At 58.2% G+C, this 19,136-nt stretch overlaps 2 protein-coding genes across 5 annotated transcripts in view; one reads left to right on the forward strand and one right to left on the reverse strand.

The window, feature by feature from the left end:
- Nucleotides 1-4,494, reverse strand: part of SACK1G (scaffolding CK1 anchoring protein G) — a 31,581-nt gene extending 27,087 nt beyond the window's left edge. Inside the window, exons 1-2 of the mRNA XM_081583590.1 lie at nt 4,442-4,494; nt 3,367-3,965 (exon numbers count right to left, since the gene is read on the reverse strand). Of these exons, the coding sequence (XP_081439716.1) occupies nt 3,367-3,873 (507 nt within the window). The 5' untranslated portion in view covers nt 3,874-3,965; nt 4,442-4,494. The remainder of the gene's footprint in view (nt 1-3,366; nt 3,966-4,441) is intronic.
- SLC5A10 (solute carrier family 5 member 10) overlaps nt 1-19,129 on the forward strand; it is a 57,317-nt gene extending 38,188 nt beyond the window's left edge. For 2 of the 4 annotated variants that reach the window (XM_081583591.1, XM_081583592.1), the window contains 6 exons: nt 12,246-12,353; nt 14,607-14,757; nt 17,985-18,153; nt 18,270-18,485; nt 18,630-18,687; nt 18,802-19,129. In XM_081583591.1, the coding sequence (XP_081439717.1) occupies nt 12,246-12,353; nt 14,607-14,757; nt 17,985-18,153; nt 18,270-18,485; nt 18,630-18,687; nt 18,802-18,908 (809 nt within the window). In that variant the 3' untranslated portion in view covers nt 18,909-19,129. The remainder of the gene's footprint in view (nt 1-12,245; nt 12,354-14,606; nt 14,758-17,984; nt 18,154-18,269; nt 18,486-18,629; nt 18,688-18,801) is intronic. The other 2 variants (XM_081583593.1, XM_081583595.1) reach the window with 2 other exon arrangements.
- The last annotated feature ends 7 nt before the right edge of the window (nt 19,130-19,136 follow it).

The raw sequence follows: 19,136 nt of genomic DNA on the forward strand, positions 1-19,136 counted from the left end.
GGCCAAGGCAGGCCCTCCCCAGCCCTAGCCCGACCCAGCCCGGCCTCACCCCTTCTGCAGAGGCTGCAGCCGCCCAGGCATGATGCTACAGGCATGATGCTACAGGCCCGGCCTCTGGTATGCAGTTAGAACCCCATGGCAGGTTTTTTCCCCAGATAAATCCCTGGCTCCCAGGGGCTGAGAGAAGGGCAAGCAGATGACCATCCATCTCTGGGGCCTGCTCAGGGCCACCTGCCAGTGGAGTCAGACCCTGGACCCACTAGTCTTTGTACCAGAGGAGGGTCAGAGTGGGAGAGATCCTTAAAAGGCCCCAATGCCTTGCCCATTTCACAGATGGCTTGATCAGGGCTTGTGCCGGGTCACAGGTGGTGGAGGAAGAGCCGGGACCTGACCAAGCACTTGTGGCTCCTGTGCTGTGGCCCATTCATTCCACGCTCATGTCCTGGGAAAAAGGGAGGACTCAGCGTTGGCCCTGATGGGAACACGGCCGCTCCCGGCGAGACGGGCTGAGTGTGTGCTGTGTCACTTCCCTGCCCCAGGGTCGGCCCGCTGTGCTGACAACAGTCTGGGCTGAGGAGGCGGTGGGCTGGGCTGTCCTGACTCAGCGCCACCAGCCCCAGCCCAGGGGCCCAGGTGGGCAGGGGTCCAGCGTTTTGGCCAGGCAGCTGGACCACGGGGTCTCCATCCCGGGTGGGTAGAGGGGGCGTTCTCCCTGCGCTGGTGCTGGGGGCAAGAGGAGGATTCAGGGGTGAGGGAAAGAGAGGTGATTCATGGGGAGAGAGAAGGTGGGTCAGGCTCCTGGCGGCCAAGCGGGCGGCCCAGGCAAAGCGCCCTGTCAGCACCCGTCAGCACCCGCTGGCGTCACAGCCCCGCCCTGCGAGCCAGGAGGCGGCAGAGGAGGGAGACGGGAGGGTCGCAGGCAGCTTGGATGAGCGGCCCCTCCCTGCTCTGCCCATCACTGTGTCCTTCCAAGGCCAGGGCAGGACAGGCGGGGGACTTACCTAGAGTCTGAGGACAATACCAGTCTGGTCCCTTCCCCACCTCTCCACCCAAGAGCTAGCCAGGTGACCTTGGCAGGGACTAACCTGCTGGGTCTCAGTGACTACATCTGGAAAATGGAGCCAATAACACTACATGAGACTACAAAGTGCCTGGCACCCAGTAAACAGCAGCTCTGGTTATCAGGGCTGCCCCCTCCACCCCACACACACTATGTTGGCCGCGGGTCCTGGGGTGGACATGGCAGGAAAGACGTGGACTGGAAAGAAGGAGCAAGGCTCCCCATCAGGTGTGAACAAATCCCCCGTCCTCTGTGTCTCGGTGTCCCTGGCCAAAAGAGGAGGAGCTTGGCCTCTGAGGCCCCTCCTGTTGAGCCCAGGGCTCACTGCCATGCCGTATGAGCATGGTCAGTGAGCCCCTACCCTGGGAGGGATGAAAGCAGGGCCAACACCCACCTGTGGGGGGCTGCAGGACAGCACCGACTGGGACCACATAGACCAGGGTGCAGGCCTGGGCGGGACTTTCTCCTGGCTCTGTCCCTTTACACAGGTGATGCTGATAAGCTTGGAGGGTTTTGTGGGGAGCAGACGAAGTTACAGGGGGCATGGGGCTGCATGGGATGGCTGGGTCTCAGCCCCGGACACAGAGACAAGAGAGGAGGGAGGAGGCCCTGGTGCTTAGCCTGGCCCCAGGTTCCCCTGTCTGGACCTGGCTGTCTGTCTTTCTGTTTTGGGGAGATAAGACTTCCCAGCTGTTCCCGAGCAGTCTGGGATCTGAGATCCACCTCTTTCCTACTTCTGGTGGGGAGGAGAGGCACCACAGCACGGCAGGTCAAGCCCCCTCTACAAGGGTCTCAATTGCTCCATTTTTAAAAAGGGGGTGGAGGCTAGGTAATGGGATCCAACGGGCACTCCTAAGGGACTGGGTTCCACGATCTCAAGCCCGGCACCCAAGCCAGCAGCACCCCTCTCCACCACAGCAGGTTATTCAGCCTGAAAACTGTGATGGTCCCTCCACCCCACCTCTTCCTCACTATGACACCCGACTCCATCCTCAAGGCTTTCATCCCTGCCACCTCCGTTTCACAGAGCAGAAACCCAAAGCCCCAAAACTGCCCAGGATCAGGCCGAGAGCCAGGCTTCCCAACACAGGCTACCCGACCCCGCCAGCCCCCTCGGGAGATAGGGACTCCACCTTTCCGGAAACTTAAGCCATGGCCATCTTGTCAGTGCCTGACCCACTTCTGGTCTCTCTGCTCAAGAGCTCCCCTGGGCCCTGTCAGCCAGGATGATCCCCAGGGCCACTGTCTGGGTTTCGAGCGGGCCCAGAATAGTAAAGGGGTTCGACTCGGCTAGAAATACCTCGCCCTGCCGGGCCAAAGCCAGAACAGATACTGTTGACCAGTCACTCCTCTCTACTGAGCCCAGAGCTGGCTTCTGAATCCTCAACACTGCTCGCAAGGCAGGCTTTATCAGTCATCTCAGAATGTACCTTGAAACCATGGAAGCAAGAGAAGGCCCCACTTATGGTCACGGCTATCCAGCAAGGGCCTGGCTGGCTGCCAGTGGAGAGACCCCTTCTTGGAAGGTATGTCAGTGTGTCAGCTGAATGGATATCCACAGAGGGACAAGGCACAGCTCGGCAGGAGTCCCTCCACGTGAGGTCCAGACAACGCCTGAGGTCCTTTCAATCCAGGTTGACAATCCCCACTGGGACCTGCTCTGCTTCCACCCCTAGGAACGCACCATTGCCAGTCCCCACCTCCCAGCCTGGAAAGGTTCTGCCACTGCAAAGCTCACAAAGAGGCTCAGAGAGGGAGAGCTACTTGCCCTCAGTCACCCAGCGCAGCAAGGAAAAAGGCACAGTTGAACTTGGATCTCCAGGCCAGCCTTGGCCAGACTCAGGCTACTTCTCAGTCTCCATGCCTACCCCAGGCCCCAGACTGTCTCCATCATCCACAAAAGCGACACCAGAGCACTCCACGTGTGCGCGGGAACCTCCTGCTTCTCAGAGCCATCGCCGGGGACAGTGAGGGAAAGCCCTGCGATCCTTCCTGCCCCACCCCGTCCAAGCACCTTCTTCTAGGGAACCTGCTAGCCAGGTCTGGGGAAGTCAGAAACACCCCCCAACGATGCACAAAGATCCTTTGAGACGGGGCAGCCTGCTGTCAGCGACCAGGGGACCCACGTGCCCTATCACTCTGCAGAGAAACCGAGGAGCCTGGCGAAGGCAGGAGGGAGGCAGCCCAGCAGGCAGCCGAGAGCCCGGGCTGGGCTGAGTGCGCGCGTGTGGGCGCCAGAGACACAGGGACAGGTCAGGCCTGCCCGGCTGCGTTTCTCGGGGACTCCGGCCGGCCGGGCAGCTCACCTTCTGGGCCTGGCTGATCATCTTGCGCACCACCTCCTTGACGTGGGCCTGCCCGTCGATGGGGGGCTGCATGTAGACGCTGGCCCGGGTCACGCCGCGGTAGGCGATGGTGTCGGGCCAGCCCAGGTCCAGCTGTGGGATGGAGCGGTCCGACTTCTGGGGCCAGTACTCCAGCGAGGGCAGCGGCTCGGCCTCGGTGGGGGTGCCCTCGGCCCCGCTGGCCGCCTCACCATCCTCCGGCCCGCGGAGCTGCGCGCCGGCGCGGGGGTCCTCGGAGCCAGGGTCGTACACCTCGATGGTCTCCAGGATGCGCCGCAGCTCCAGCTCCGAGAGGAAGTCGCGGATGTTCTCGCGCTTCAGCACCTCGTAGAAAGCGTCGCGGCCGCGGGCAGCCAGCGCCTCGAGCGCCAGCCGCTGCTCCTCGCTGTAGAAGAACTCGGGCTTGGCCTCGCTGGAGCGCCAGTTGACGTGGCTGTCGTCCAGGCACTGCACCTGCGAGAAGGCCATGGCGGCCGCGCGCTCCGCAGCTCCGGGCCGTCTTCGGCTGGGCGCTGAGCGATCTGGGGCCTCTGGCCGCCGCCGCTCCTCTGCCCCGGGACCTGCGGGAGGGGCGGGCCGGCAGGGTCGGGTCAGTGTGCAGGCGGGGCCGGGGAGGGGCGGCGGCGCGGAGGAGGGGCCGGCGGGGGGCGGGGGCGCACGCTTACTGTCCCGGTGCCGGTACCTCGCGGGGACGCGGGGGGCGCGGGGGGCGCGCGCGGGGGCCCGCCTCTTCGGGGATTTTTGGAGCTGCCAGAGGTCCTGGCGACTTCTGGGGGGAACTAGGGCTGGCAAGGGACTCCCCAGAAGTTCCCAAGAAGGAGGGTCCGGAGTCTGCTCTCCGACGACCTCTGGCCCTGCTCGGCGGCGCCCCGCATCCCCAGGGCTTCCGGGGTGGGAAGGAGCCCCCAAAACCCCCAGCGCCGCGATCAGCAACCCTAGGGGTCTGCGCGGAGGAGGTTCGGGGCGGCGCGTGAGCGGGCGGATCTCCCGGGGGCCGGGGGTCGGGGGTCTGGGACACGGGGCGGGGTTCGCTTACCGGGCGCGCGGGCGGCGCGGGCGCTGGCAGCGGTGACTAAGTGCGGCCCCGCCCACCCCGCTGCCGCCACCTGCGGTCACGTGCGGCTGGGGGCGGGGCCGGAAACATTCACCCCACCCTCGACAGACAGACTTCTGGAGGGTGTGCGTGCGTCTCCTCCGCCGCCACCAGCCCCAGGTGGCCGAATTCTGAGCCACTCAGGGACCAAAATCCAAGCGCTTCTGGGCCATTGCAGCCCAGAGAGGGACAGTGTTCTCCTGAGGACACATAGCAAGGCCATAGCCTTGACAAGCCCCGCCCCCACACTGCTGGTAATCCTGGTCCAACCCAACCGTGTCCAGTTTCCCAGGTGGGACAGAAAGCCTGCACAGATGCTCAGCTGACCCGCTGTGGAAGTCGAGTTGGGGTGCTGGGCTGGGAGCCTCCGAGGCAGGGGCGGGGCCGCTCTGACCCAGCCTCAGGGGCCCTCCCAGAGCCTGGTGTGGACAGGGCAGGCTCCCAGTTCTGGGTCCCAGCCCTGGCTCCCTGCTGAGAACCCCCCCACACACCAGGACTGGTCCTACATGATGAGTCGCGCCCCAGCCCCTGGGGCAGAGAGGCCTGAGAGGGCAGCTGTGGGCTGGGGTCAGGCCCAGCTCTCTGCCCTGCGTCCCTGGGGCTTGGGACCCCGGTGATGGAGGTGTGTGGGGACCACATCTGAAAGCAGGCTGCCAGGGTGGGGACAGCAAAGCCCATTAAACTTTGCCAACCACAACCCCCACCCCGTCTTGTGCCGCAGCCAGTCAGCCAGGCACCTGGCCCAGCCTTCCCAGCCCTGCATGGGCTGGTTGTGCTCCCCTGGGCTTGGGGCCCTGAGGACACTGCTCTGTGCTGCGGAGGGTTGGCTGTTGACATCTCTAGGCCTGGGCCCGAGAAAACCTTCCCCAGGACCCTCTCCACCACCCGTCTGCCTGTCAGGCCATCTCCCCTGGGTCCGCTGCCCTCAGCAGTGATGCTGCCTCCCAGCCCCGTGTCTCTGTGGTCCCATCACTGGGTCCTGCCCTCTGCCCTGCCCCGGGGGCTTCACATTGTGTCTGAACATGGTGCCCCTTCAGGTGCCCCCAGCACCTCCCAGGTAAGTGCACACACACCTGCCTCCCCATCCCCACCCCACACAGTCAGAAGTGGGAGCGAGGCGGCCCCAGGGTGAGCACACCACTGGGAGCCCTGAAGCCTGGCTAATGGCCTCTGCTGCTGGGGACCCAGAGAAGACTGTCTCTGGGCCTCGGCATCTCCTTTTGTTCTTCCCCTGCTGGGAGGCCCTGGGCTCATGAAGGGAGTCCTGGCTCTCAGGGCTGAAGGACCTCCAACCCTCCAGTTACCTGTCCATAAGTTTAGAATCACAGGAAGCTGTTGAAAACCCAACAGAGAGCTTGCAGGCACTCTTCACCCAGTCTCCCCCAGTGGTGCCATCTTGTATAACCACAGTGCGATAACCACAGCCAGAAAGCTGGTTCAGATTTCTCCAGCTTACGTGTGCTTGTTTATGTGCATGTGTGTACAACTTCATCAGATGCGTAGGTTAGTGTAAACACTGTCACAATCTAGTTGGAGAACTGTCCCCCTGCAGTCAAACTATCTCCACCATAACTCTGGCCATTCTCCTCTGGTGATTCGTTCAGGTCAGTGTATATCGGTAGCTCATTCCTTTCTGTTGCTGACTGGTACTCCATGGTATTCTAGTCTTTATTTCTATGAATTTGGCATTCTTAGCCTCCACATATAAGGGATATCATATTGTATTTATCTTTCTCTATCTGGCTTATTTCACTCAGCGTAAAACCCTTGAGGTCCATCCACATTGTTACAAATGGCAGGATGTCTTTCCTTCTCATGACTGAATAATATTTTCTTTTTCAATATTTATTTTATTTATTTGATTGCACTGGGCCTTGGTTTCAGCACATGGGATCTAGTTCCCTGACGAGGGATGGAACCCACATCCCCTGAATTGGAAATGTGGAGTCTTAGCCACTGGAACACCAGGGAAGTCCCTGAATGATATTTTCATATATATCTATATGAGCATCACATCTTCTTTATCCATTCATCGTATTGAAGGACACTTAAATTGTTCCCATATCTTGGCTATTGTGAACAATGCTGCAATGAACGGGGAAGCAAATGTCTCTTCAAGGTGGTGATTTCATTTCCTTAAAATATGTGCCTAGTTGTGGGACTGCTGAATCATATGGTAGTTCTGTTTATAACTTTTTAAGGAACCTCCATGCTGTTTCCGTAGTGGCTGCACCAATTTACATTCCCACCAACAGTGTACAAATGTTTCCTTTTCTTCACATCCTGGCCAGCTCTTGTTACCTCTCATGTTTTTATAATAGCCCTTCTTGCAGGTGTGAGGTGATAGCCTATTGTGGTTTTGATTTACATTCCGCTGATGATTAGTGATGTTGTACAGGTACTTTACACGTACCTGTTGGCCATTTGTTTTCTTTGGGAAAATGTCTGTTTAGTTCCTCTGCCCATCTTTAAAGCAGATTTTGGGGGTTTGTTTGTGGGTTTTAGTCTTAGATACTGAGTTGCATGAATTCTTTACATATTTTGGATATCAGCTCCTTATCAGATACACAATTTGCAAATATTTTCTCCCATTCTTCAAGATACCTTTTCATTTTGTTGATTGTGTCCTTTGATGTGCAAAAGTTTTTCAGTTTGATGTAGTCCCAGTTGTTTTATTTGTTTGTTTTTGTTTTTCGCTTTGTTTTGCCTTTGCTTTGGGTGTCAAATCCAAAAGGTCATGGCCAAGACTGATGTCAAGGAGCTACCACCTATGTTTTCTTCTGGGAGTTTTATGGTACCTGATCTTCATTAAAATCTTTAAGCCACTTTAAGTTGATTTCTGCATGTGGTATGAGACAGGAGTCCAGTTTCATTCTTTTACATGTCACTGTCCAGTTTTCCCAACACTATTTACTGCAAAAACTATCCTTTCCCCATTGTATATCCTTGACTCCTTTGTCGTAAATCAGTCGACCATGTATGTGAGAAGATCTACCTGCAAGTCTGGAGACCTGGGTTCAATCCCTGAATCAAGAAAATTCCCTGGAGAAGGGAATGACTACCCATTCCAGTATTCTTGCTTAGAGGGTTCCATGGACAGAGGAGCAGCCTGGTGGGCTGCAGTCCATGGGGTCACAGAGTTGGACATGACTGAGTGACTAACAGTTTCACTTTCACTTTGCTTCTGGGCTCTCTATTCTGTTCCATGGATCTATGTGTCTGTTTGGTGCCAGTACCACACTGTTTTGATTACTATAGCTTTATGATTTGGTTTGAAATCAGGGCTTGTGATGCCTGCCTCCAGCTTTGTTTTTCTTTCTTAAAAATTCCATTGGCTACTCAGGGTCTTTTATTGGTTCCATCCAAATATTTTAGGATGGTTTTTAATATCTCTGTGAAAAATATCATTGGAATTTTGATAGAGATTGAATTGAATCTATGGATCACTGTGGGTAGTATGGATAGTTTGACACTATTAATTCTTCTCATCTGTGAGCATGAAATATCTTTTCATTTTTCAGTGTGTCTTCTTCAGTTTCTTTCAGTGTCTTATAGTTTTCAGTGTACAGATCTTTCATCTCCTTGGTTAAATTTATTCCTAGGTATCTTATATTTTTATGCCATTGTAAATTTTTTATGTATTGTAAATAGCATATTTACAATACATAAATGAATAGCAACTTCTATATGTTGTAAATAGCATTTAAAAAGAATAAGATTGTTTTCTGAATTTCTCTTTCTGACAGTTCACTCTTAGCGTACAGAAACAACTGATTCTGAGTTTTGATCTTGTTTCCTGTGACTTTATTGAATTTGTTTCTGCAGCTTTTCCTTTCATCCTTTTCACTGATGATGTTTTACACAGAGGAAAAGCTTTAGTTTTTGTTGTTTGTTTGTTTGGGGTTTTTTTGGTCACGCTGTGCAGTTTGTGGAATTTAGTTCCCCCACCAGGGATCGAACCCAGGCCCTCAGCAGTGAGGGCTCAGAGTCTTAATCATTGGACCTCCAGGGAAATCCCCAAAGCTTTAGTTTTGATTAGCTCTGTTTTGTCAATATTTCATTTTATGGATTATGCTTTTGATGTTAAGTCTAAAAACTCTTCATTTTGCCCTAGGTTCTGATGATATTCTCCTATTTCTTTTCCTTGAAGTTTGATAGTTTACACTTAAATATGTGGCCTATTTTGAGTTAATATTTGTGTGAGGTGTGAAGTTTATGTTGAATCTCCCCAGAAGGGCTTTACTGAGAAGGAAACAGCCTGAGAACAATTTCCCAGGACCACATAGTACAGGAGGCTTCCCAGGTGGCTCAGTGGTAAGGAACCCACCTGCCAGTGCAAGAGATACAAGAAACACAGGTTTGATCCCTGCTTTGGAAAGATCCCCTGGAGGAGGGCACGGCAACCCACTTCAGTATTCTTGCCTAGATAATTGCATAGAGAGAAAAGTCTGGTGGGCTACAGTCCATGGGGTCACAAAGAGTCGGACAGGACTGAGTTGACTGAGCATGCACACGGTATGGGTTTGGGAGAACTGGACTCAAACGCAGGTCTGTGTGTTTTTCTTTTCTCCCGCTTCCTCCTGCAACATCAGCATCTAGACTGGCTCCCAGGGATGAGCCAGGCTGGCCTGGGAGTGGGGAGCACCCTGTTTACTCCCTAGGATGGTGTGTCAAGTGACCAGCTTAGAAGAGAGTCATTCAGTCAGTCAACAAACACAGGCACAACCTGCCACGCATGGACTTACACTGTGCATACCTGGGGCCCAGGCTTCCCCAGGGGCCCCTTTGGTATCGTCTGTGGAGAGGCAGGAAGGCGCTTGTGGAGGGTGATGCCTTAGAGCCGAGAGGAGTCAGGAGGAGCTCCCTGGGTTTCAGAAGACTGTTCCAGGGAGAGGGAACAGCAAACACAAAGGCCTGGAGTTGTGGATGAAATTTTGGTGGTAGTCAGGGTGGCCACATGGGCAGGAGGCTGTAGTGCCCAGCTAGAGCCCCATGGTCATTCCTGTGGGCGATGGGGGCCACAGGAGGCTGTGAGCAGGAAGGAGTGTGGGCAGACTGATGCTCTTAGAAGCTCCCACAGGGAGTGGGTTACAGGGGGCAGGTGGTACAGCCCCCCGGTCCCCATGCCCAGTGACTGGACTTGGCACTGGCCGAAGGGAGGGAGGATGTGGGGGTCAGGGAGGGAGGCAGCCCTCAGGCTTCCGGCGTGGGCCTCCGCTGGGTAGGGGTGCTAATGTCAAGGTGGAGCCAGTGGGGACACGGCCCCCCCGCAGGCCTGCAGAGTCCAGCACCAGACAAACCCAAAGTCTTTCACCCAGGCTCCTGGCCCTGCCTTCGGCCTGGGGCTGCTCAGTCCTGAGTTGACAGAAATGGGAGCCGGTGTTTAGGTGGCGACGACACCTCTGCTGCTGTCACAAAAGAGAGGTGGTTCTTTCCTGATGCTCAGCACAAACCCTGAGGTGCCCAGAGGCAGGGCCCCATCCCGGGAGCCTGCAATGGGCTGTGACAGGCTGAATAAAAACCTGGGCAGAATCTCCTGACTCGGGCATTTCGAGCCATTATGTGGCTGTGACCCTTCATCTGTCCCTCTGAGAGGGCTGAGTCCTCCAGGTGCCAGAGACAGCCAGTCCAAGCCCAGAACCTGTCTAGAGGGGCCAGTCACCTGCCCTCACCTGGACCCAGAGTCCCTCCAGGGGACCCTGGGCTGTATCCTGGGTCTCACTATGTGTCCTAGGCAAGTTATGCCCTTTCTGGTCCTGAGTTCTCACATTTGCACAGCTGTGGACAAGGCAGCTGGATCAAACAGTGCCTGAACTCCCCACCTAGGGCTTCATGGGATCTTTTCTCCCTTTCCTCCTGGCCTTCTGTGCCTTTCCTCTTCCTCCAACCATTCACTTATTTACTCACTCATTCATTCACGGATGTTCACAGAGTATCTTCTCTGGGCCCAGCCCTGGACTGGGTGATACATGGGAGCGGAGGTGATTCAAAGCCAGTGTCCACCCTTGGGGAGCTCCCAGTCTGGTGGAGGAGGTGAAATATGCAAACAAATAATTGTGATTCAATCCTGGTCATTAGGAGGCCTTGGGAGGAAGCTGCTTTGCCTGGGAAGGGTTGGGGGACAGTTATGGAAAGCCTCCGAGAGCAAGTCCTTTGCAGCAGGCGTGAAGCAGGAGGCAAACAAGGGTAGGAACAGAGCCAGAGCAGTGGGAGGAGGTACCCAGCTGCGTCTGCCCAGGCACAAAGGCGTGGCGGGTGCTGGGTGTGCGTGAGAAAATACAAGCAGGTTAGGGTGGCCTGCACAGGTGCTGGGAAGACAGGACCTGGGCCTGGCTGTCCAGGGCCTCGAATGTTGACTGTCTGAATGTTGTGGAAAGGAATTTTTTTCCAGGAAGCCGTGGGCTCCAGGGTTGGGGAGGGGGCTCCTGAGAAGGAAGTGACAAGAGCAAAGCCATGACTTTGAAAGGATGAGGATGCAGAGGGTGGAAGAGGGCCACTGAGAAGACAGAGCTGCAGGTGGAGGGAGCCCAGTGGAGGGGGCAGGTGATGGGAGGAGCCCCCATGGGCTGAGGGCTGGCAGACTGGCAGTGGGGAGGGAGGACAGGCTGGGGGCTGGCGGTACAGATGTCCCAGGAGCCTGGCGCTCAGGAGAGGCTGGGCTGGAGACGGGCTGAGGATCATGGGGGTGGAGTGATGCTACTCCAGTGCCACTGGCTCAAGGGAGGAGACCCGAGACCCTCCACGGTGGGTTGGGCATCTAAAGAGGGATCTTAACCCAGGAGTGCTCAGTCCATGAGGAGGGCTCTGGGTGACAGAAACATCGATGCTATGCGTGGAAACATTCTGACCCCAAACAGGCCCCTGTGCTGAGCGGCTGCATGCCTGTCCCCTGTTCTCTCTGAGCGCAGGTCACTCTCTGCCTTCCTCTGCCCCCCTCCCTGTCCCCACCACCGCTGAAAACCCAGGGGTCAGGGCCGATGGTGCTGCTCGGTGCCCCTGGCCTCCTGCCTGGAACAGGGCCAGGATCCAGTGGCTGGGAGGGAGGCGGGGACTTCAGATTCAGTCCGGGTCTGGGTCAAGGCCCTGGACATCCACTCAGAGGGCACGCAGTGGGCGCTATCTCCACCACGGGGAGTGTCTGCAGCAAAACCTGGTCCCATCCTTATAGCCCAGATGGAGGAGATGACTTTTGAGCAGCTCCTGGGAAGTCCTGGGAGAGGGAGATTGGGTGGGGGGAGGCTGGGATGCCGTGAGAAGGTGGCGCAGAAGGAAACCGGCCTGGAGGAGCCTGGCATCTGGAGAGTCTTGTTGGGGGGACTCCCTTCTTGTTTGAAGAGTCCTCTGGAAGCTGCTGGAGACAGTCTGAGGGGAGGGCCTTCACCTGCTCCTCTGGGGAGAAGGGCTGGGGGCAGGAGGTAAGGGGAGGGAGACAGCAGATGGTAGACTGACTGCTGCTTGGGCAGGCAGCCTGCAGGGGAGCCCCGGCCTCCCGTGGGAACAGGAAGCCGGCGTCGTGGATATGGACAGGCTCGTGGTGATGGACAGGAAGGCAGGAAGAGAGGGTGTCCAGGGACAGAATAGTGCTCCAGGACCGGCCCCCTCCTTGTCTGTCACCCTGGCTGGGAAACTGAGGCCCAGGGCTGAGCAGCAGCTGATAGCATGTAGTGACAGAGCAGGTCCAGCCAGACTCCTTGCCCACCCCAGGGTGGGGGTCAGGCAGGGGACACTGAGGATCCTTCTCCTGCAGATGATGTGGGCTGCGTGGTGCCGGCCGAGTGCCTGCGGGCCTGCGGGGCCGAGATCGGCTGCTCCAACATCGCCTACCCCAAGCTGGTCATGGAGCTAATGCCCACAGGTGAGGCCCTGGCTGGGTCTGACAAGGGGCCCTGGGGGCGGTGGAGGCCACTCTGGATCCAGCGTGACCCTGTGTGACACCCGGGTGGGATGTTCTGCTCCTGGGGAAGAGAGGAAAAGAATCATAGAAAACACATAAGGCTCCCACCATGCACCAAGCACCATGCCCAGGGGATCGCACAGGACTGACCTGCACCCGCTTCTCAGTGACCCTGGTGCTCTAATCATCATGCTCACTTTGTTTTTTTAATTTTTCGCAACCCTGCAAGGCACCCGGGATCTTAGTTCCTGACTAGGGATCAAAACTGCATCCCCTGCAGTGGAAGCACAGAACCCCAGGGAAGTCCCTTATCATCCCGGCTTTACAGATGGGGAAACTGGGACCCAAGGTGCCCTGGCCAAGGTCAGGTGACAAGCGAGCTGCAAAGCTGGGGCCTGTGCTGGCCCTGCCCCCAAGAAAGGCTGCCACGCTCTTGTCTTTCAGGCCTGCTGGGTGTCAGGCCCACTCACAAACGACCTCTCCTGTATGTTATGAGGCAGAGTTCTTAGCTGTGTTTACAGATGTGGAAACTGAGACACAGATGAGAGGAAAGTGACTCGTCCTGGGCTTGTAGCTTGTGGCTGAGACACAGAGCTCAGTCTCTCTGGCCCCCAAGTCCACCACTGACTCTGCCGGGACCCAAGGGGCCCAGCCCTGCCTTGAGCCTACAGCTTCTGCCTCCCTGAGACCCTGCAGACCAGAGAACATGGGTGTGTTTTGGCCGTTTCCACATTCCTGGCCAGTGTGATACAGGGTGTGAAAGCAGAACACACGGTGAGAGGTGTGGTCCCACCGAAGCAAACAGAGGAGACGGCTGTCCTCCACTGGCTTCACCTCCGGATTCTCAGTGTCCCACCGTGGGAGCTCGGACCCCGCCCTGCTCCTCTCTCCCTCCCTCCCTTCCTCCAGGACCAGGCCTGGGCTCTGCCACTTGCTGGCAGAGATACTTGGGGCAAGCCTCTTCCCTGGTCACAGCTTCATGTCCTCATTTGTAAATTGGGGATAATGATGCCTACTCACCCCTCAGCCTGATTGTGGGATTAAACACAGCGTAGGGAAACTGACTGGCACAGGGGTTGGCTGTCGTGTGGACTCACACCTCGGGGCGTTGTCTGCCTCTGCTGTTCTGAGGGGCTCACCACAATCCCTAGAGATCCAGCTCCAAGGTCTTGAGCTCCCCACTTGAGAAATGGGAGGAGAATAAACCCCAAGGTAATCCACTTCCCTGAGCAAGAGGAGGTTGGGAAAGTGTTCGGGGGGGGAAACCATGATTTAACTCACTTTTCTTTGGGCCCCATCTCAGCCAGCCTAGTGAACAGAGAGGGGTATGAGATGCCTAGAAGTCACACAGCAGATCAGACACAGAAACAGGGCCAGGCAAGCAGTGGCATCTACAAGGCTGAGCCCTCGGAGGAAGTGGTGTTTCCTGAGGTCGGGGAAGGGTGTGTAGGTGTTGGGGGCGTGGAGGACAGACAGGGAATCTGCAGAGGTAGAGGAGGTGCTTAGACACTTGAAAAAAAGCACAAGAAACTTTGGAGACAGACTTGTGCCAAAGCTCAGAGAGGGAGCCAACCAACTTAAAGTCACACAGCAGTGAATCCTCTGTACCCTCAGCCCCTTTTGAGCCTATGACCCCCAGGAGGCCTTGCACAGCAGCGCCTTGCCCACCTCGATGGGGGCCCTTCATTCATTATCAAGGGCTTTTTCTCCCCCAGTTAGACAGCCTTGTCTCCTCTCCCCTGGAGCCAACAAGACAGGGGCCCTCGGCCTGCCTGCGGCTATGCACAAGAAGTAGCAGAAACCCCAGGCCCTGGGCCCCTGCACCCTGCCCAGGGTGTGGGCTCCAGGCTGAGGGTCCCTTCTCACTCCCTCACCACCCCTGGGTTTTGTCTCTGGCCAGCTCTGCTTCTCTGGGCAACTCTCTTCCCCTCTCTGAGCTTCCACCTCCTCACCCATCAGATGAAGTCTGGGTATGGAAGCAGTCTGTCAACTGGAAGCTCTATAGAAACGAGAGGCTGAGAACAGATGTGTTGCCTGCAGCTGCAGGAGCCCACCATCAGCCCCAGCCTCCCAAGTCAGGGTCTTCCTCCCACCACCTCCAACACCCTCACCCCCACCCTTCTGGGCCTCTGCCTGCGGGCACTTGGAGGGGCCTCATCAGCAGGGCCCGGGAGCAGCCCAGGAAGGTCACAGTGGCCTGTACCCCTCCCCCAGGTCTGCGGGGGCTGATGGTCGCTGTGATGATGGCTGCGCTCATGTCCTCGCTGACCTCCATCTTCAACAGCAGCAGCACCCTCTTCACCATGGACATCTGGAGGCGGCTGCGGCCCCGTGCGGGCGAGCGGGAGCTGCTGCTGGTGGGACGGTATGGGGGAGGGGCGGGGAGGAGGGCTTTCCCAGCACACCCTCAGCCCGGGAGGCCCCCCAGAGGTGGGCATTGAGGGATGAGTAGGAGTTTGCTGGGCGGAGATAGAACGATGCCAGGAAGGAGAGGAGAAGAGAGGCCAGAACATCCTGCCCCCACCTTTCGTAACGGGCTCCTGGCCGTGCCCATCCTGGGTAGCTCTCTTACTCCAGTTGGGACCTCTGAGGGAGTCTGCTGGGAAAGCCCCCTTCCCCAACATCCAGAGATGTCTTCCCTGGATCTGAGCCCCTAGTCCCCTGTTGTATCCCAGCTGCTGCAGAAAGACCGGGAGCCCTTACTTGGGTGTGGCCACACCCAGGCTGTAGCTGTCCCTCTGCCCACATCCTCTGAGCCCTGCTTGTCCCATCCTTATACCTCCATGACTCATTTAATCTTTCTAGAATCTGCTCAAGTGCCCCTCCTCCTGGCAGCCTATCTGATACCCCCGGGCAAGGACTGAGTCCCCTCCCCTGGAAGCCCCCTGTAGGAACTAAAGCCCAGTGGCTCCTATAGCTCAGGCAGGCCTCGTAGGTCCCACTGGTGTCCTGACGCCCCCTCCTGTGGGTGTAGCTGTGTCTGGCCCAGCCCTCCATCCCCAAGCTTGACTAAGTCCCCAGGAATTCCCGGGGTGAAACTCTGCGATTGGTGAAGGGGAGCTGGTGCCCTCTGAGGCGTCCCACCCCACCTATCTCCCTCTGAGCCATGCGACCCCCACTTTGCCTGCCCAGGGGACTCTGCTCTCTGGTGCTGGGCTTGACCAGCAGTGCCCCCTCTGGCTGAGAGCGCATGGCACCCGTCCTCAGGGTGGGGTCCCCTGAGTTCCAGGCAGCCGTCCCGTGACACAGCACAGCCGCCTGTGTTGGGACACGCCAGCTGGCAGATGTGGGCTCCTGCATGGCCAGGGCCTCCTCCAGGGCAGGGAGCCCCTCCCTCTGCTCCCAGGGTCGGCACCTGGGCCACCTTTCCCAGCCAGGTGACTCCCTGAGCCCCTCCAGCTCCAGCCTCCTGGATGCCAGGACTGGGCATCCTCCTACTGCCCAGGGTGTGCTTCACCCCCCTGGCTGGACACGGCAGCCTCAGGGCCCCTTTGGTGGCTCCACGGCCCCTGCCTGCTGCTTCCTGGCCTTGTGCTCCCACCTGAGGCCAAAGTCCTGAGCTGGACTCCCCTCCATGCAGCCCAGCCCCCACACAGCACCCTTGGCCCACCTTCACGCCTATCCACTCAGGCAAGCCCACCCTGGGCTCTGCCAGCCTGCCTGTGGGCGCATAGCTGTGTGATGTGGGCCTGGCTGCTCACCCTCTCTGGGCCCCAGGGCTCAGCCCTACCACCTGCCCTCTTGAAGCACCAGCCCCCAATACCTCCAGCCTGCTTCTGGCCTAAAACAGCACCGCTCAAGCTGTGTTTCCACCATGCAGGCTCTGGGTCTCTGGAGCCCCAGTCCAAGGAGAGACAGGACACAGGGCAGGGCATCAGGGGTCCCCCAGGAGCCTGGCATCATGGGGACGCTGGGGACCCCACCAGTCTCCTCAGGTCGGGGACTGGAGGAGCCATCACAGGCCTCGGGGTGTGATCACTTCATGACTGGCGTCCTGAGCCCCACTCCTTGGTCCTCCCTGAACTCACTCCTGTTATTCAGTCCACTAGTACCGGGCCTCCCTGGGACCCAAAGAGATCTCAGAGACATGTGGCCTTGAGGGGCTCCCCTCAAGTGACCACAGCTGCAGCCCAGGGACAATGGAGGGGGCCTGTCATCCTGACAGCAGAGTGGGGTGTGGGGCAAGGGGGCAGGAAGACTTCCTGGAGGAGGAGGGCCTCGAGCTGGGCTTTGGAGGATGAGGAGGTTTTGCTGGTGGAGGAGCTGATTAGGGCATTCCAGGCAGAAGGAACAGCCTCTGGGTTTGGGGTCCCTCTGGCAGCCTGGTAGGGGCTGAGTCAGAAGAGCAAACCCCAGAGGCCGGTGAGGGCCGGGGCCATGCTTTAGGCCAGCTGCAGAGGCCCAGCCCTGTGAGAGATGCTGAGTCTGGTGTTGGATAGGAGCCTGTGCAAGGAGGGTGGGGTGCAGCCTGCCTGTGCCTTTGAAGAGGGCAGCGCCTGCCGTCTGCCAGGCAGAGGGTTAATTAGCCCTAATCAAGGGGGTGCCTCCTTCCTCCACCCTCTCCCTCAGGCCAGGAAGGGGAGGACCCGCCCAGCTGCACACATGGCCTCTTGCTGTCCTTTCTGGGGTCCCGGGGGTCTCACCCATCACCCACCTTGGGGGTGAGGGACACCCAGGTGACCCAGGATACAGGCAAGCGGCCCTTAAGCAGAGAGGAGCATATGGACACCTCGCCCCAGCTCTGTCCCCTTAGCCAGGTCCCACACCCCTTCAATGCCACAGGGCCCCCTCTTCCTGGAAGCCCTCCTGAACTGATGCTTCCTCTGGGCTCCCTCAGCCCAGCCCTGAGCACAGGATGACAGAACACCCCACGCTGGGGGCAGGGCAGAAACCAGGCCCGCTCATCACCAAGGCCAAGCCCCAACATCCCATCCTTCTCTGGGGCAGGCTCCTTATGAGTGCTTTGTGGAGGAATGAGTGAAACACATCCCCTGCTGGGGGTGGGGCGAGGGGAGGCTCACACCAGCCAGAGGCAGGCAGGAGCTGAAAGGAGGTGTCCACACGGGGGCAGGAGGAGGGGCTTCAAACCACCACAGCAGAGGGTGGGGTGTGCCACCAGAGGTCCCGACTCTTTCAAAGGCCTGCCAGGGTTTGAGGAACCGCCAGGGGGTCAGTCTGGCCTGGATGTGAGGGCAACAGGTCATTCATGAATGTGTATTGAGCGCCTACTGTGTGCTGGGGGATGCAGCAGTGACCTAAAGGATGAGGCTGCTCTCGCCAGGAGTGGGAGATGGCAGCAAACCCAGAGAGGCAGGGTCGGGCCTTGAAGATGGACAGGAGATCAAGGGGAGACTTCAGGGATGACGGGGAGCACACAGGCTGAGTTAGGGGCAGTTCTTGCAGGCAGCAGGGAGCCATGGAAGAGTCTGGAGAGGGCAAGGCCAGCTGGGTCCCTGGAGAAGAGGAGCAGGGGCCAGGGAGGAGGCTGGAGCTTCAGCAGCAGGGGACAGATAGAGAGCCAGCCTCAGTGACCCGGGGGAGGTAGGGGAGGGGTGGGAGTCTTGAGGATGGCCCGCCCCCTGCTGCCTACAGGCTGGTCATCGTGGTGCTTGTTGGCGTGAGTGTGGCTTGGATCCCCGTCCTGCAGGGCTCCAATGGCGGGCAGCTCTTCATCTACATGCAGTCGGTGACCAGCTCCCTGGCCCCACCGGTGACTGCGGTCTTCGTCCTGGGCATCTTCTGGCGGCGGGCCAATGAACAGGTAGGATGTGGAGAGAGTGGGTGGCTTCAGGGCTCATCTCTCCTGCTGCCTGGGTGCTGAGTGGGGGAGGCCTGGCCTTCCTCCCGAGGCCCCAGCGGCCCTGCCTTCTCCTCCAGGGAGCCTTCTGGGGCCTGATGGTGGGGCTGGTGGTGGGTGCCACGAGACTGGTGCTGGAGTTCTTGCACCCAGCCCCGCCCTGCGGCCACCCCGACATGCGGCCCCCCATCCTCCATGGTGTCCACTACTTGCACTTCGCCGTGGCCCTCTTCCTGCTCAGCGGGGCTGTGGTGGTAGCTGGGAGCCTGCTGACACCACACCCCCAGGCCATCCAGGTGAGCCTGCCCTCACCCCTGGCCTCTGACCCTCTCTGACTCAGAAATCTTCTAGGTCTTGACCTGTAACCCCATCTAACCCTGGTCCCTGCCCTCTTTTCATCACTGACCCCTGCCTGGGCTCACCCCTGCCCTTCCTTGTAGATCCAGAGCCTGACCTGGTGGACTCTGGCTCAGGACCTGCCCTTGGGAGTGAAAACAGGTGTGTGTGTGACCCTAGGCCTCGCTCTTGCTCCTACCTGTGGCAGGGCTGCAGGCAAGGGCACTGGGTGGGACCCTGTGGCCCTAGTCTGCCCATTCCTTCCACTACCTCCAGGTGATGGCCGAGCATCCCAGAGACATGCTTTCTGGGCTCGTGTCTGTGGTGTCAACGCCATCCTCCTCATGTGTGTCAACATCTTCTTCTACACCTACTTTGCCTGATGCTGCCCCCAGAGCACCCTTTTCCCCATCAAGAACACCGAGGCCCAGAGGAGGGCGGCGCACCTTGGGCCACAGGGCAGGCCAGTGCCCAGGGACTGGCCAAGCCAGCCAAGTAGGAGCCCTGAAAAATTAGTAGGGAGGAAATGGGAAAAAAGAATGTCTGATACTTTAAAAATAGTAGTTGTAATTGGAAAGAAAATGCGATTTCTCACGGACATCCTTATATTC

This window comes from Giraffa tippelskirchi, chromosome 3 (assembly GCF_054371585.1).
Source record: "Giraffa tippelskirchi isolate mGirTip1 chromosome 3, T2T-mGirTip1v1.2.pri, whole genome shotgun sequence".
In the NCBI taxonomy this organism is placed as follows: domain Eukaryota; kingdom Metazoa; phylum Chordata; class Mammalia; order Artiodactyla; family Giraffidae; genus Giraffa; species Giraffa tippelskirchi.